Source organism: Gracilinanus agilis, chromosome 4 (assembly GCF_016433145.1).
Source record: "Gracilinanus agilis isolate LMUSP501 chromosome 4, AgileGrace, whole genome shotgun sequence".
In the NCBI taxonomy this organism is placed as follows: Eukaryota; Metazoa; Chordata; class Mammalia; order Didelphimorphia; family Didelphidae; genus Gracilinanus; species Gracilinanus agilis.
Window position 1 is genome coordinate 492,919,520 of NC_058133.1, and position 18,644 is coordinate 492,938,163.

An 18,644-nucleotide genomic window follows, 5' to 3' on the forward strand; every position below is an offset into this window, starting at 1 on the left:
TAAATGGATGGGTAAATAGGTGAATGAATGGCTGGATAGATAGATGGATAGATAAATGGATAGAGGTAGATAGAAGGATGGATGGATGGATGAATGAATAGATAGATGGGTAAATGAATGGATAGGTGGATAGGTAGCTAGATAGGCAGATAGATGAATAGATGGATGAATGGATGGGTAGATAGATGGATAGGTGTATCTATCAGTAGATAGAAATGTGTCCACGCATATATTTCAAATTTCTGCAGTAGTGGGATTTTAGATCTAGCATTCCTCGGTACTCTTGAGAGATTTTAAAGTAAAGTGATAAAATGGTCTCTCTCTCCCTTTTAAAAAAAAAATCTTTTGCCTGCCCTGAATGCATAGGTCTGGGCTTCTTCATTTTCTTTGCCTTATTGGACCTCTTGAGCAATCAGTCTGCTGAAGACTCAGAATGATGTCTTTTAATCTATAAAATAAAATGTCTTCTTTTACAAAGAAAACCTATTATATTGAAATAGAATTATATATTTACATATGTAGCACATTTAACCACATATACATGTAAATATATAATTTTATATCTATAAATAGAAGTATTTCAATATAATTGGTTTACTTTGCAACATGTATTTTAATATAATATTTCATATCATAAATATCATATTTATAGCTTATGTCCATATAAACACATACGCACATATATATATATATATATATATACACACACACACATATAATTTTTAATCAAGTTCACAGACTCCAGGTTAAGAACCCCTGCTGTAGGCCCTCGAGACCTTCAGGACAATAGAGGGCTACGTAAGCCACTGCCTAAATTGGCTTCTTCCACTTCAGATGACCTTGACTTTTTAACAATGTGGATCTGCCCTCCCAACCTAATTGTTCACTGGTGGGGACCCAGTGGGATGGCGCCAGGCTTTGGCACCTGGTCGTTGTTTACATAGCAGAGAGGAGGAGAGGTGGATCCCAAGAGCCCTCTACCAGACTCTCTTTTAGTGAGTTTTTTCCCCCGCAGATAAGGTATTTCCCATCTAATCCCAACATGGAGGCTGTAAAGCTGAGATCTCTTCACATGGTGTAATGCCTTTACCATCCCTCCCCTTCCCATTTTTTTTCTTCTGTTTTCACAGTGCCCTGGTCTCTGCCAGCTAGCACATCCCGGAGCAAGAAAAAGACAGACCTGCCCTTGCCATGACTGGACACTTCAGCCTCTTCTGCCTGAAGGGGGAAATCTTTATAGGAAAAGAGCATTTCTTTACAAAGAGCCAAATTATTTCCCAAGTAATTTCCCACCATCTCACACCGTGGGAATCCAGTCTGTTTGTGTTACACCCCATTGTGGATGGAGTCACCACCCTGGTCAGCCTTAACATCCTTCATCCTTTTTCTTCAGTCCTTTTTCTCCCAAGATGCAACAGGTTTTCTTTTCAAAATGAAAACAGAAATCTCTCTGGATACGTTATCCCCCTAGCACACACAAAAGACGAGTGAAAAGTTTCAAGAGCTTGGGGTTGCCCATGGAAGAACACCAAAACACCCCCAGCCTTTCCAGGACATCTCAGGACCACCCTGAGTACAAAATGGCCAAGAGCTTATGAATTGGAATTTCGTTCAGTTCTCCATTACTCGTCTTCGTGGAAGAGAAAAGCGGCGTGGGAATTCCAACATGGTGGAGAGCCCAAGACTGGGGTTTTGTTTGTTCATTTTGTTTTGTTTTGGCATGTATGTGTGTTTTTTTATTTTCTATTTCCATTTTAACATGAATATTCTAGGAAGTCACAACACTTTAAACAAAATAATGAAGCCATACTGTGAAGACTCGACTTGGACATAGCCAGAAAGCTGTCCATCCTCTTCATCCTACTTCCTCCTTCACCCCTGAGGAGGTAGCCTGTATCAGCGCGCCAAGCATGGTTCCAGCCCCAAGGGTTTTTCTGGTAGATCATAGAATGGATGCAAGGAAGAGTTGATAGCAATGGATGACCAGCAGAGGATGTAGTTGAGCAAGCAGAGGAAGACAGTTGATTCTATTAACTGAAAGCCAAAGGCAACTACCAGATGGATGGAACCAACCTGCCTTGGACCCCTATGGGCTTTTTTTTAATGGGACGTACGCTAGGTGGCGATGTCTGCCCTCCCCCCCCCCCCAAGTGGAACAAGGTGTCTGATAAAGGTGGTGGAAACTTTTCTGGACACATCCTAGAGTTAGTTTGTGCCTTTGGAAAGATCTGGATTGAATTCAGCAAATCCCAATAGTCAGAAACCTCCCTAAATTGAGGGTCTGGTTAACATAACAGGCAATACAAAATGGGGTGGGGATGGTTTTGTTTCTTCTTTTTTCTTTTTAATTTTTTTTTTTTGCAGCATTTAATTATTCAATGCATGGGGCAAGAGTAATTGCCCACCAGCTATAACGTCAGGGAGGGTGGAAGTCTGTGTAGCTTCACTCAGGGCAAGTGTACCGTCAGGGAGGCTTTGCCTGGTGTCAGTAGAGAATCATTAGAAGATCTCTCTGGGACATCAGAAGAAAGGCTTCCCGTGCCTCTGCACAATGTATTTCAGAAACTGCCTCGATTTGGCCTCTTGTGGGTTCTGGGTCATGCAGCTTTGCTGTCTCCCTAGCAGTGACTGCATGCCAAGGAGGGTGCCCGACACATGAATGGACAAGCTCCCCTACCCACAGCCCTTTGGGCTCTCCTTGCACCATCTGTATCCGCTACTGGCTTTTCTATGTGAAAACTCTACTAATAAATAAACATGGACCTGTTTCAAAGAGCCTCTGGACAGTTGTTTAATCACTAGTCACTTGTCTGTAACTGACATTTCAAAGGAAGACCATTCAAATCTTTTTAATTAAAAAAAAAAAGTGATGGGAGCAGAGTGTGAGGAAGGAAGGAGCCTGGGGCAGAGGCTCTCCTTACCTTTGCTAGCAAGCTGGATGTCGAAGAGAAGCAATAAGATTTGAAAGGAGAGACTAGGTGTGTCCGAGATGGGGGATCCCTGTTTTCTTTAAATATTATGGAGTGTTATATGACAGACTCATTTCAGATCGAAGCTGAAATAGCAAACAACAGAGGATGGGCAGTTTCCTCATGAGAATTAGAATCGGTCCATCAACAAGGGTTTATCAAGCACCTCTTATATTCTAGGTGCTAAGGGTAGAGTGGGAGGGAAAGAAAGCCCTGGGTTTGTGTTTAATTTATTTTGGAAAAAAAAAAGGAAACCAGGCCTTCATCGAAGAGGTAATTCAGAAACCCCGTTTTTAGCTGAAATTCAAAAGTCGTCGGGATACTGTCTGTATAGAGAATGCTTCTAGTTCTGTCTCTTAATAAAGTATCCTTTGTTTTTGTAAGAAAGAGGGGAAGAGAACAGAGCATAGCTTCGCTATCAGGAGAAATTGGCTGGCTGGCCCAGAGTAGAAGGGGGGGAAAGTAGAGGATTCTTCTCACTGGAGGCCTTCAAGCATTTGTTTGTGTGTTTGTCTGGGGGATCACCAGAGTGATTTTTGGACTGGGTTTAAGTTTAACTAGATGACGTCTGATGTCCTATGATTGTGAGAATCCGAAAGATCCAGTTGTGCTGTCAAATATATAATAAATCTCCCCACTCCCTGCCCCCCTGACCCTGTGATTATTCATTTCAAGCTTTGATGTATCTTAATTCCGTTAGACTTGGGTTCTCATCCTGGTTTGTGCTATATGCTGTGTGACCTTGGGCAAGTCACTTTCCCTTTGGGACTTCAGTTTTCTCACCTCTAAGAAGAGGATGATAGAAAGGTTGGGCTAGATCTCTACAAAGGCCCTCTCCAGTTTCTGATATTCATTCTGTGGTTCTGTGAGGATAAATCTTGGTTTACTGCCTTTGGGGGCGGCAGGGTGTGTGCTTTATTTTAAATCTCCTAGAGTGTACCTTAGAAGCAGTGTAGTAGAGAGATTAGAGAGTGTCAGGAAGGCTTGAGATGTGAATCCCTCAGTCCCCCAAGTAACTGTCTGAATCTAGAGAGGACATTCCTACCCCAAAGGGCTGGCCTTAAAGGAAAAAAACCCGATGTTTCCTAAATTTGTAGAACATCTTCCTTGCTGATCCCTAAAAAATAAATCTGTCTTGTCCTAACGGTCTTCCTGGAATGTCCTTTCCAAGCAGTACCTTCAGACGGCGAAGGGACTAAAATATTCCCAGTGGAGAGCCAAGCCCAGCAGTTTTGATTTTATCCAATTTCATGGGAAGGAATCACATTAGCTTTGGTATCATAAATTAAATCCAAGTGATTTTTCTGCTTTGTTGTGTTGGGTTTTTTTTATTATTATTAAACAATGGAAGATTTTATTCATTCATTCATTTGAGTCAACAAGCATTTACTGAGCTCTTACTCTGGGCAAGGCATTGTGTTAAGCACTAGGGATACAAAGACAAATGGCAAATTTTGGATAATTGAAAGAGATTGGACAAAGTCATCAGCATGCCAGGGATGAGGGGTACACTCAGAACTTCTTATTGGATTACTGGAAAATGGAATTAAGATGGATTTCCCAAACCATCTGCCTTCCAGGGATGGCCTGCATTTCAAAAAGGCATAAAAGTACCCTAAGTGAATTAGACAAGTAGCCAGTTCCATTAAAGACCACCCTGGATATTGTCAGAAATAGAAACACGAGTCATCTTCCCTTCTCTTCTGGGATTGACTTGCCCTACTTCCTTTCCTCCCCATCTTTCCTATATTTCTTTTTGTCAAAGAGAAAGATGACCACAGTCAATCCATCATGGTCTGTGAAGTTTCTTAAGGGACAGAGTGCTGGAATCGAAGTCAAGATCTGGGTTCAAATCCAGCCTCAGATATTATACTAGTTGTGTGGCCTATGACCAATCATCTAACCTCTTCATCTCTAAAATGGGAATTATTCTTGGAGCACTAAACTTCCAGGTTCATTGTAAGATTCCAATGAGTATTAATATACACTTATACACATTTTGTGATACACACACACACACACACACACACACACACACTTTGTAAACTTTAAGGTACAATTTTAGGGTTATTTCTATTATTAATAGATAGCCTTATCACCTCACACCTAGACTATCACTATAGCCTGCTGGTTGACCTCCTTGCCCCATTTGGGTGGACTTGCTTTCCTCATCTCCAAAATGAGAGTGAGTGGGGTTAGACTGGATATTTTCTACTAAGGTTCCTTCCTATTCCCACATCCTCCTTGTTCTGAATATCTAGTTAACTTCTTGGTAGGGTGAGTAGATTGCAGAGACAAAGCTGGGGCCAGAAGGAGGATGAGGAGGCAAAGGATAGAGGGGTTTTCGTTTGTGCTTTTGTGGCGGAGCTATATTTTACTTTTGCTTTTTTTTTAAAACTGCTTAGAGAGTTCTGGACGCTGTTCAGTTATTCAAGGACGAGAAGGCTTGGGGAATTGCATTTAATCCTAATACAGCATTAGGAGCTATAAGAATAATTTGAGTCAGGAGTATTAGCACATCATTCACATTTTAAGCCTTTACGCTGTTTGTCAACATAAACGAGCAAGATGTTTTCCCTTTGGGTTTTTATGTCGGGTTCGGTTCTCGGGACACTAGATCAGAACTCGGGATTCTAGCCTTGGATCTGCCACCAACCTAGCTGGGTGACCTTAAGCAAGCAACTTCATCTTCTCTGAAAAATTAGCCTGGCTGAGAAGATCCCCAAGGTCTCGCCCCAGCGCTGACAGTCTGTGATTCTGTAATGCTGACCCCCTGCAAAGATGGTGCTAAGATGCCAGGAAGCTTGCAACAAGGCAGGAAACTGGTCCTCACCTGGAGACCCAGAGCATCCTCCCAGAGGCTTGTTTAGTCTAGCGCTATTGTGGTCGACACAGCTGGTTAGGTCTATACATAGAATCGCTATTTTAGGGTCAGCCCAAGGAACTTCTCAAGAGAAATGCTATCTTATTTATAAGTAGATAATAGGCCCCAAAAATATTTCCTAATGCAATGGATCCAACTGGCAAAGAGAAGGAATGACTTGAAACGTAGGACTCTTCTCTCCCACCCCAGTCCTGCTAGTTTTCTCATACTTTGTCTCTTTCAGAAACTTCTAAATCCCTCTCCTTATTCATCTTGTTCTGCTTTTCCACACAGATCTGTAAATGAAGAGCCAGATTCATCCGAAATGGATGGCCCCAGCCGGTGGCAAGGGATCTGTGTGAGCAGAGCTTCCCCAACACCTTCAGAGTCAGCAGCTACTGTTAAGTCACTGATCAAGTCATTTGACCTTGGATGCTCAGGTACGGAATCCTTCTGTCCCAGACATGGAGCATTGTCCATCCTCCTTCCCCATCCATCCCCTCTCCCCTTTGTCCACACACAAACCAAACATGTCCATCGTACGGAGGAGATGGAAGAGTGACTCTTGTGACATCTGCAGCCTGGTTGTCTCCACCAAAAGACTCTGGTGATGTTTTGCTTGGAGATTAAGTTTAGAGACTTGAGGAGGGATTGTCTGTGCCCCAACATAGGCTCAGGATGGAGCACTGGAGTGGGAATGGGGAGATCTCATTTTTAGTCTTGGCCTTGCCCCCAATTACCCAAGTGACCTTCATTTCTTGGGCCTGTCTTCCTCCCTTTAAAATGAAGGTGTTGGTCAAGATCATCTCCAAGGATCCTTCCAGCTCTGACTTGTTCTCTTTCTATATTCAGACCTTGGAAGTAGAGGGGAAAACAAATGGCTTCAATAATAAATACTTCCTACTTTTAGCTCCCCAGACTTACTTCCTTTCCTACCACTGAGTTAGCGCTGGTGAACCCTACCTTTTTCTCTCAGCCTAAAACAAACTAAAACAGACCTAATCACCTGCCACCATCATTCCTTCATTGACCAAGATGGGAAAAGAGAAAAGATGTTTTCTTTCTTTCTTCCTTCCTTCCTTCCTTCCTTCCTTCCTTCTTTCCTTTCTTTCTTTCTTTCTTTCTCTTTTTTCTTTCTCTCTTTCTTTCTTTCTTTCTTTCTTTCTTTCTTCCTTCCTTCCTTCCTTCCTTCCTTTCTCTCTCTCTCTCCCTCCCTCCCTCTCCTTTCTTTCTTTCTGAAAATATATTTTCATATTGTTCATTTTTATAACCAAAACCCCAAAATATAAACCCAAGTAAACAATTGAAAAATCCTATGCTTTCATCTTCATTCTAACTCCAACAGTTCTTTCTCTGGAGGTGGAGAGCATTCTTTGTCCTAAGTCCCTCAGAATTGTTCTGGTTCATTGTATTACTGAGAGTAGCCAAGTCTCTCACAGGTAATCATTCCGCAATGCTGCTGTTACTATGTGCGATGTTCTACAGGTTCTGCTTAATTCATTCTGCATCAGTTCATGTAGCTCTTACCAGCTCTTTCTGAAAACATCCTGTTCATCATTCCTCACAGCACAATAGTATTCCATCACCATCATATACCACATTTGGTTCAGCCATTCCCCATCTGATGAACATCCCTTCAATTTCCAATTCTTTGTCTCCATGAAAAGAACAACTATAAATTTATTAAAATATATTTATGTTTATGTTTATATATACATATATTCATATGTATATATATTTATAAAAATATAAAAAAATTGGACAAGCAGATCCTTTCCCATTTTTTTTTATCTCTTTGGGATACAGACCTAGTAGTGCTGTTACTGAATCAAAGGATATGCAGTCTTTTATAGCCTTTTGGGCATAATTCCAAATTGCCACCCAGAATGGTTGGATCAGTTCACAACTCCTCCAGCAATGCATTAGTGTCCCAGTTTTGTCACATCTCCTTCAACATTTATCATTTTCCTTTACTGTCATATTGACAGAATTGTTTCAATTTAGCATTTCTCTAATCATGAGGGATTTTTTCATATGATTATTGATAGCTTTTATTTCTTCATCCGAAAACTGCCATTTGTCAATTGGGGAATGATTTGTATTCTTATAAATTTGACTTAGTTCTTTATATACTTGAGAAATGAGACCTTTGTCAGAGAAAATTTTGAAAAATTTCTTCCCAGTTATTTCCCTTCTAATCTTGGTTACATTAGATTGTTTGTACAAAACATTTTAAATTTAATATAATCAGGGGGGGCAGCTGGGTAGCTCAGTGGATTGAGAGCCAGGCCTAGAGACGGGAGGTCCTGGGTTCAAATCTGGCCTCAGACACTTCCCAGCTGGGTGACCCTGGGCAAGTCACTTGACCCCCCATTGCCCACCCTTACCACTCTTCCACCTATGAGCCAATACGCAGAAGTTAAGGGTTTAAAACAAAAACAAAAAAAAAATTTAACATGATCAAAATTATTCATTTTACATCTTGTAATGATCTCTATCTCTTCTTTGGTCATAAATTCTTCCCTTCTCCATAGATCTGAAAGGTAAACTATTCTATGTTCCCCTGATTATAATATCACCCTTGACATCTAAGTCATATACCCGTTTTGACCTTACCTTGGTATGGGTTATGAGATATTGATCTACACCTAATTTTTGCCATTCTATTTAATAAATTTCCCAGAAGTTTTTGTCAAACAGTGAGTTCTTATCTCAAAAGCTGGGATCTTTTGCTTTGTCAAACACTAGACTGCTTATCATTTACCCCTAATCTATTCCATTGATCCACTCTTCTATTTCTTAGCCAGTACCAGATTCTTTTGATGATCAGTGTACTTTATATATACAGTACAGTATATAAACTATAGTAGAGTACTTTATAGTACAGTTTAAGATCTGGTACTGCTAGGCCACCTTCCTTCACATTTTTTTTATTAATTCCCTTGATATTCTTGATCTTTTGTTCTTCCAGATTGGTTTTATTTTTTCTAGTTCTATAAAATAATTTTTTGGTAGTTTGATTGGTATGGCACTGGATAAGTAAATTAATTTCGATAGGATTGTCAGCCTAATCATGAACAATTAATGTTTTTTCCAGTTGTTTAGTTCTAACTTTATTTGTGTGAAGTGTTTTGTAATTGTGTTCATATAATTCCTGTGTTTTTCTTTGTAGATTCTCAAGTATTTTATATTGTCTAGAGCAGTGATGGGCAAACTTTTTAAAGAGGGAGCCCAAGAAAAGGAAATGTTCATCTGTCAGTCTGTTTCTAAGGCAACTCTTTGGAAGTTTCATTGTATTGTATCCTACCCATTGTATTCGTCAGATTAGGAATAATGTGGGGCAGCTGGATAGAACATTTCAGGGAGCTGCATCTGGCCTGTGGGCTATAGTTTGCCCATCACTGGTCTAGAGAAATGGTTTACAAGTAATGTCTTAGGATGAGTTCTTGGCCCCAAAAATTAATGCTTTAGATGTTGGCCCTTGGCAGAAGTGGCAAAGAGAAGTATTGTGGTGTGGGAGATATAGGGCTAGCTCTGGAGTGAGAAGTCCAGAGTAAGTCAGGACCTCAGTTTCTTTATCTGCAAAATTAAGCAAATGACCTCAGAAGCCCCTTCTAGCTCAAAATCCAGGGTCTATGCCCCCTCAGTTCAAACACTGATGATGATGATTTCCTGACTAGACTAACAGCACATAAACCTCATCAACTCTTTCTTTGGCAGGTGGCACTGGGCAGAGTGTCTCAGTGCACAAGACCCCCAGGAGTCCCCTGAGTGGAATTCCAGTGAGGACAGCACCAGCGGCTGCGGTCTCCCCCATACAGGTATGAAAAGAATGGAGCAGATGATGGGTGGGAAGGGAGTCAGTGTACAGTCTGAGATGATTTTATCCTATTACATTCACCCAGGCCACCAAAGGGCAGTGAAAACTGATCTGTTTGTTTTCTAAGGAACATCAAATGTCAGTGTTCTAAGCTAGGGAGGAAAAAAATACATTTTTAATGAAACTGACATAAACCATTAAGCCTATCAAGGTCCCAAAGGGACAGTTGTGAACTTTTCAGGATCTTGTTGAGAATTTTTCTTTCCCATTGCCTAGAAAGAAAAGAAAGTTCCAGGACTGTCAGATCATTTGTTTGTTTGTTTTTTGTTTTCTTTCTAAAGCATCCCTAACTAATATTTCTATAACATTTTAAGATTTGTAAAGCACTTAACATACTATTTCATTTTATCCTCACTGAGAACTCTTGGAGAAATAGGCACTCTCATTTTACAGAGGGGAAAACTGAGAGTGGGCTAAGTGACTTGTCCGGGATCATGGAGCTAGAAAGTCTTAAGGCTAGATTTGAACTTGGGTCTTCTTGACTCCAGATCCCATCAATCTACCCACTCATCCATCCACCTGGTTGCCTCTAAGCATCTTTTAAAATGGAGATTGCAGAGTCAATGGAAATGGATGATGAAATTGATGGAGGTTGGAAATAAATAATGAAATTGACTTATTAGAAATGGACAAAGAAACTGTTTGGAGATATTAGAAATAGATGGTGAAACTGAACTATGTTGGAAAGGGACAAGGAAACTGAAAGATGATGGAAATCTAATATAAAACTGACATATTCTAAGTTCCCAAGGAAACTGACATTTTTTTGTCAGAGAAAGTGACTGTGTGTTTCCAAATTATGGACTGAGAGTTTACTAGGATCTTAAGTTTTTGTTTGCCTACCTCTAGGACCCACTTGGTAGCCAATAAGCTAAATAAATATTTTACCAAGAATACCATTAACCTAATAATATTTAGCTTAGAAAGAGACATTTCTGGGACCAATGCTAACTTAACCTAGGACCATGGTGGTGATGAACCCATGGCGAGCACCATAGCCCCAGCACAGAGTTTGCCAGAGTTTGTTACCAGAAAGCCAAAGGGATGCGGGGCCAGCCTTCTTGACTCCAGATTCCAGCAATCTCATTCATCCACCTGGCTGCCTCCAAGCATCTTTTAAAATGGAGATTGCAGAGTCAGTGGAAATGGATGATGAAGTTGATGGAGGTTAGAAATAAACTTATGGACAATGGACATGGAAACTGAATGGAGATATTGGAAATAGATGGTGAAACTGAACTATGTTGCCTGAGGACATTTCTTACATCATCCACCCCTCTAAAAGGTTCACCATCACTGACCTAGGATGTAGCTTACCCAACTGGTAACTTACTTGCCTGTGCTTTCTATGGTATGATCTCCTTGAAGGTCCAGAATTCTGCATTTCAGATACTCTTAACAAGAGTGGCAGTGAGATGGTGAAGTGAATAGAGTGCCAGGAAGTGCTGGAGTCAGGAAGGCCCAAGTTCAAATCTGGCTTCACATACTTACTAGCTTTGTAATGGAACCCTGGGCAAGTCACTTAACCTCATTTGCCTTAGTGGACTCATTTGTAAAATGAGCTGGAGAAGGAAATGGCAAGCTATTCCGGTATCTTTACTGAAAAAAACCCAAATGGGGTCACAAAGAGTTGGACACAACTGAAAACAACTGAACAAAAACAAAATAACAACACTTAGCCCAAGGCTATATTTCTAGGTTTAGGACTAATATTATTAGAACTTATTATCTCCTATGTCATTAATGGCCTCTTAGAAATATTGTTGCTTTTTGGTATTAGGAAGTAAAACTTATTTACTTTTATCTGTCCTCCTGGAGATGCAGACACAAATTAAATAATTAGCCATCCTTTTGGTGATTGTTTGCTTAAAAGCCCTGGAAGGAGCAGGCTTTGTTTATCTTAAATAATTTAGCTGAACCTCTTAAAATGGGAAGGGACTTTGCCTAATATCAGCCACTCTTTCAGCAATTATTAAGCCCCTACTCTGTTCCCCCTTGCTCTCCTTCCCCAATTATAGGTGGACCTCTTATTTCTTTGGGATAAAGAACCCTTTATATGGCAGTCCATATATAACTTATACTCTTAAAAAAATTTTGTGTGTGTGTGTGTATGAGTATATCCTTGACCCCTTTGGCAGTCTGGTGAAGCCGATGGACCCCTTCTCAGAAAAAGATTTTTAAATCCATAAACTAAAATATATAGATTGCAAAGGAAACTAAAGATTAGCGAAAATAGAGATGATCCCCTCCCCCCATCGTAGCTCACATTCTGAAATCTATCCACACACTCTGAACTCCAAGTTAATAACATAAACCTTTCCTAAAGAGTTGTCTGAGACACTGATAGCAGTGTGACTTGCTGGTATATGTTAGAGGCCCTCCTTGATCTTGTTTGCTGTTGGGAGAGATCATCATGTACTTAAAGAATTACATACAAAATATATTCAGAGCCTTTTCCAGGGGAAGAGCAGAAGCACAACCAAGGGGGGTCAGGAAAGGCCACATGTGGGAGCAGCAATTCTAAGAGGTAGAGATGAGAAGCATGGCTATCTGGTTCTTCCTTACTTCCAGGCCAGCCCATCTTCTGTCTAATGAACCACACTGCATCTTTCAGAGACGATAATATCCGTCTACACTTTGTACCACAGTAGCAGTGATAAGAAGCCTTGTTTTTTTGTATTTCCACCTAGAAATAAATCATTTGACCTTCTCTTAGGAGCCTTTCCGTGACTTGTGTGTTCTCTGCAGAGCAGACGAGGCCGAGTCAGCAAGGTGGCTCAGTGGATAGAGAAACACTGGGTTCAATTCTAGCAAAGTCCCTTAACCCCCATTTCCTAGTCCTTAACACTCTTTTGCCTTGGAACTTATACACGTTCTAAGTATTGGATTGATTCTAAAGTGGATCTAAGATTCTAAGATGGAAGATAAGGGTTTAAAAAAACCAGCCTTTTAGCGGTGACCTCTTCTTTGAGGTTCTTGAAATCAAATCATTTAGATGTGAGGAGAGGCCAGTGATCTCTTGTCTGTCCCCTCCTTATCCCAGGGACTGGATAAGAAGATCATAAGATCACAAGGCTAGACAGGTCCGATCCTCTCATTTTACAGGTGGTGAGTTTTGTCCCAGAAAAAAAAGTCAGTGACCCAGTCAGTGTCTTGGGCAGTAGGTGCCATAGGCTTTGATTTGAACCCCTCACTCCAGAGCTAGTGGTCTTTATTCACGGCACCCCCACTTCCACCCTCGGGAGGCATTTCAGGGTCATAGCCGAGGGTATTCCCAGTGCAGATTCAGGAAAGAAAACGGTGAAGAATGAAAATAGCCAGATGCCCAGGCCATGCCAGAATCAGCCTTGGGCAGACAGCTCGGAGAGCTGGCAGGAAGCCTACAGACCGTGCAGGGAGGATCTTGGCAGCTGAAAGCCAGTCGTGTTCAGCCGTGACTCACTGTTCAGAAGGTGAGGGCATGTGGAAGGTGGAAAGGCCACCAGGGAGTTATTTTTGACATTTATTTTAACAATAGGAAAATTCTTCAGAGAGGAAGATGGGGAGGAAGTCATTGGAAGTCAAAGATGTGACTGGTCCTGAATTCTTTGTGTCTAACTTTTCCCTTGTTTTGGTTGTTTGTTTGTGTTTTTTTTTTTTAATTTTAAAAACCTTTATTTATATCTTTTGTTTTCCCACTACCATTATTTCCCAAATCTGTCTCCTCTGAAATGAACAATAAAAAGGGGGGAAGGGTCAAAAAACAGTGCAGCAAAACTAGCCAACACCCATCACATCAATTGTGTAACTGTTATTCCCCCATAATCCCTTTTGTTGTAATTTAGTCCTTTTTAGTTGTATCCAATTCTTTGTGACCCCTTTGGAAGTTTTCTTGGCAAAAACACTGGAGTGGTTTGCCATTTCCTTCTACAGTTCATTTTATAGATGGGGAAACCAAGAGCAAACACAGGGTTAAATGACTTGCCCAGGGTCACACAGCTAAGAAATGTCTCTATATCTCATAAAAAAAAGGGAGAGATCTGGCTGACTTTTCTTCCTTTTCTTAAAAAACAAAACAAAAACAAAAACAAAAACAAAAACCCTCTTGCTTTCTGTCTTAGTATTCATTCTAAAACAAGCAAGGGTTCAACAACAGGGTCACACAGATAGGAAGCATCCGAGGTCAGATTTGAACACAGATCCAACACAAGGCCTTTGCTGAATCCACTGTGCTACTTAGCTGCCCCAGCTGAGTTTTCTTAAGTGAACTGATGAATTAGTAGGAACCAGGAAGCTAAGGGTATCTCATAGGACTCTGTCTTGGACCCTCTTCCCTTTTTCCTCTATAGTATTTCTCTTGGTGATCTCATTAGAGTTCCTGTAAATTCAATTATCTTTATGCAGATGATTATCAAATCTATTTATCTAGCCCTAACCTCTCTCTTGAATCTTTAGTCTCCCAGCTCCCACTGTGTATTGGACATCTTAGATTGGATGCCCTATAGATATCTTAAACTTAACATGTCCAAAACTCAACTTATCTTTGCCCTCTATGCCCTTCTTCCTAACTTTCCTGCTATTATTGAGATTACATGTCTGCCTCTCTCTCTCTCTCAATCTTTCTGTCTTTCTCTTTATTTCTCTCTATTTCTCTCCCTCTATTTTTTGTCTCTGTCTCTGTTTTCTATCCGTCTCTCTGTCTCTCTTTTTCTGTCTGTGTCTCTTTCTCTTTCTTTTTTCTGTCTCTCTTTCTCTTTCTCTTTCTCTCTCTTTCTTTCTATTTCTTGCTCTCTCTTTGTCTGTCTCTGTTTCCAACTCTGTGTCTGCCTTTCTCCATCTCTGTCTCTGTCTGTCTGTCTTTCTCTCTCTCCTCTGACTCTCACACACACACATTCAGTCTGTTGCCAAGTCCTGTTCATTNTATTCATTTTACCTTTGCAGCATCTCTCAAATTCTCCCCCTTCTCTCCTCTGACACCACCACCCCTACCCCCACTTCCCCCACCACCCCCCCCCGGCACAAACCCTCATCACCTCACATCTGGATCATGGTAAGATGTCTGCCTGCCTCAAGCTTCTCCTCCCTCCAGCCAGCCATCTCTCAGTTACCAAAGTGATTTCCCCAAAGTGTAGGTCCAGTCATTTCACACATCCCCCCCAGTGCCCCCAATAAGCTTCAGGGGGTCCCTATTACTTGGTCCAGGATCAAATAGAAAAGAGTCTGTGGGGGGCAGCTGGGTGGCTCAGTGGATTGAGAGCCAGGCCTAGAGACGATTTCGGTCCTAGGTTCAAATCCGGCCTCAGACACTTCCCAGCTGTGTGACCCTGGGCAAGTCACTTGACCCCCATTGCCCACCCTTACCACTCTTCCACCTAGGAGCCAATGCACAGAAGTTAAGGGTTTAAAATTTTTTTTTAAAAATAAAAAAAAAAAAAGAAAAGTCTGTGTTTGGCTTTCAAAGCCCTCCGTAACCTGGTTTCTTGCTACTTTTCCAGCCCTTTTACACCTTAAAGTTCCCCATATAGTCTTCAGTCCAGTGGTCGTCCTTTTGCTCCTCCCATACAACACACCAGGCATTTTCTCTCCTTATCTTTCCTTCTTTATCTCATCCTCCTGGCTTCCCTGGTTTCCTTCAGTTCTTAGCTAAAATCGCCCCTTCTGCAGGAAGCCTTTCCCAATCCCCTGAATTCTGGGGCCTTTGCCCTTTGATTATTTCTAACATCCTGTCTAAAACTTGTGCTGTGTGTGTGTATGTGTGTATACATATATATATATATATATACATATATATATATATATATTCCCCCATCAGATTGTGAGCTCCTTGAGATCAGGATCTGTCCAGTGCTTAGCACAGAGCAGGCCCTTAATAAATTCATATTGACTGAGTTATCAAATAATGTCTTGGGAAAGATTCCTCCTCGCATTAGCATATATAGAGAACTTTAAGGTTTACAAAAGGTATTACATGTATTGGGGCAACAAGGTGGTGCAGTGGATAGAGTGCCAGGCCTGGGCCAGGAAGATTTGTCTTCCTGAATTCAAATCATACCTGTGTGATCCTGAGCAAGTTACTTCAGCCTGCTGGCCTCAGTTTCCTCATCTGTCAAATGAACTAGAGAAGGAAATGGCAAACCACTCCAGGGTCTTTGTCAAGAAAATCCCATATGGGGGAATAATACATGACTCGACAAAATAATTACATCTCATTGTATTCTCATGTCCTGGCTATAATTATCCCCATTTTACATATGAGAAAACTGAGGCAAATATAGGGAAACTGAGGCAAATATAGGGTAAATAACTTGCCCAGGGCCATACTGCTAGTCTGAATCAGGATTTGAACTCAGGTCTTCCTGACTCTCAACCCAATGTACCACCTAGCTTCCTGCTAAGGGCTTTGGGGCATGGCAGCTGTTCCCTTTTCCATCCTTTAGAAATCATTGATTTTTTTCCCCCATATTTCCAGAAATGGCATCACCTCTTTGTGATCTGGCTAGTTTGCCTTCTTTTTCCTTATGAAAAAAAGGGACCTAAATTCTCCTCAAAAAAAATAAACTTCTGCTACCCTGCAGACCCCTTAGGGGAAGTGTTTGCATCCTAGGACATGTTTCTGGAGAATACGTCCATCGCTTACTTAACAAATTCCTTGGAAATGAGATTCCTTTATATGGAGTCAGCATGGTTTAAAAAAATAACATTTTTTTTAAAAAAATTTCATTCATCTTGAGCAGCCAAACTGATTGCATTTGCAGCTGCATGAAAAAACAAAACCCCGAAGTGCTCATTTTCTGTTTGTTCTGGCCCAGTGGAAGATAAACAGGCCAGTGTGGGGCAAACTAGAAAAGTACAGAATCTTCTACAATTTTCCCTTTCTTCTTTCTCTCTCTTATCCCTCAAAACTGCCTCCTTTCTTTTTAGGGGTTCTGTGTCCTGTCCCCCTCGTTCTCTATTTAGTTTTAGTTTCTTTTTTTTAAATCTGATATTCTCATTTACTTTTGTCAATCAAATAATCATGCTTTGAAACTCATTTATACTAGAGTACTAAGGCAACTGGACTTCAGTAACTCAGCCTCATTTTATCTTTTTCTTTCTTTCCTTCCCTCTTTCCTTCCCTTCTTTCCTTCCTTCCTTTCTTTCTTTCCTTACTTCGTTTTTAGTTGTGATTTCATTTTTAGACCTAGAAAGGGTCCTTTAATAGTTATCTAGTCTAAACCTCCCATTTTTCAGATGAGAAAACTGAGGCCCAGAGAGGAGAAAGATGTCAAAGATCATAGATCAAAACCTGGAAGGCACCATAGAGGCCATCCACTCCAACCGCCTCCAACCCTGACTCCAAGCCCACCTCTCCAGCCCCTATGCTAGGTTATATTTCCAAGGTAACTCGGGTCCAAATGGACATAATCTGGATTCAAACCCAGGTCCTCTGTCTCCAAACCCAAAGCTCTTTGGATATTCCAAACAGGGAAGAAACTTCCTGTGTCAAATGCAATTAGGCAACTATTCTGTAATTTAGAATTGAAGGAACATTAAGAGACATAAGAGATCTTAGAAGCAACAGAGTGCAGTCTTTCAGATGACTTGAGCAAATTTCTTATTCTCTCTGAGCCTTAGTTTCCCCATTTGCAAAAATGGATGAAGTTAGACTGGATAAACTCCAAGGTCCCTCCCATCTCTCAATCCAAGAGCAAAGGGCAATGATCTGTAGGACATAGATTAGTATCCTTAGTGTCAGACAACCTCAAAAGATTCAAGATGGTGCCCCTGGCAAAACTCCATGGTCCAGTTTGAATGTCTTCTCTTTCATAAGGACTTCCCTGACCTGACCCCCAACCAAAGTGTTCTCTTCCTTCCCTGAGTCCCTATTATTGCCTCTCTTATGGGATTCATCATATTTTGCATTATGTTAGTTATTTTTATACATCTTGTCCCCCATTCCCCTATTAGAACATCAACTCTATGGAAGAGCAACTGTTGTTTTAGCCCCACGATGCCTATAATTTAACTAACACTCAAAACATTTTTTAAAAACCCTCACCTTCTATCTAGAATCAATACTGTTTCAACACAGAAGAGTGTCTAGGGTCTAGGCAATGAGGCTCAAGTGACTTGCCCAGGATCTCACTCAACATTTTTGTTAATGATTCAATGAAGTCCGTTGGGTATCTACTGCCCCATCTGGGATTGGTGCTGCCTCTGATTCTAGGAAAGCCCTGTTTTCTAACAATGTAGCTCACGAATCCCTACCAGTGTACTTCCCATTAACAATCAGCCAGGAGACAGAATTAACTTATAGCAAAGGTCTTTACTAAGTTGCTATAACAAGAACAGTCAGAAACAAAGTATTCTCCCTCATAGCCACAGGCAAACTCTTCCACAAAAATATAGAGCTTTGTGGGAAGAGCTGAGAGAGCCGAGGTAGTACACGAGTCAGATACATGGATGGCAAAGATCCCTCACAACCACTTCCTTGAATCTGCACGGAACTCGCTTCATTTCCCTCTTTCTCTACTGTAAAATGAAGGGATGGAAGAAAATGAATTTGAATCTAGGCTCCTATGAAACGAGTCCATTTTTCTGGTTCAGAGGGGTAATAAAAACAACAGTAATTCATAAGCATCTTTTCATTTTACCCTCAGAATGACTTTGTGAAGTAGGTGCTATTTTTATGCCCATTTTACAAGTGAGCAAACGTAAGAGAGGTCACTTGCCCAGGGTCACATAGGGAGTAAATACCTCTGGCTGGATTTGAACTCAGGTCTTATTGACTCCAGGCCCATCTCACTTTTCCTCTGGCTGCCTAACAACTTAGAACTAACCATTCTATAACTATACACAGATTAATGCAGAATAATATATGATAAACCATTTAGGAGATACCTGCCTTCAGGACCAACTGAAACTCTATAAGCAGATAAATTTATTAAAGGAGGAAAGAAAAGAACAGACAGAC

At 40.9% G+C, this 18,644-nt stretch overlaps 1 protein-coding gene across 2 annotated transcripts in view; it reads left to right on the forward strand.

The window, feature by feature from the left end:
• The window catches only part of SPECC1 (sperm antigen with calponin homology and coiled-coil domains 1), a 191,758-nt gene that overhangs the window by 107,862 nt on the left and 65,252 nt on the right, over positions 1-18,644 (forward strand). Inside the window, exons 6-7 of one of the 2 annotated variants that reach the window (XM_044673005.1) lie at positions 6,127-6,272; positions 9,553-9,653. In XM_044673005.1, coding sequence (XP_044528940.1) covers positions 6,127-6,272; positions 9,553-9,653 — 247 coding nt within the window. Of the gene's footprint in view, positions 1-1,130; positions 2,757-6,126; positions 6,273-9,552; positions 9,654-18,644 lie in introns of those variants that run through there. The other variant, XM_044673006.1, reaches the window with a different exon arrangement.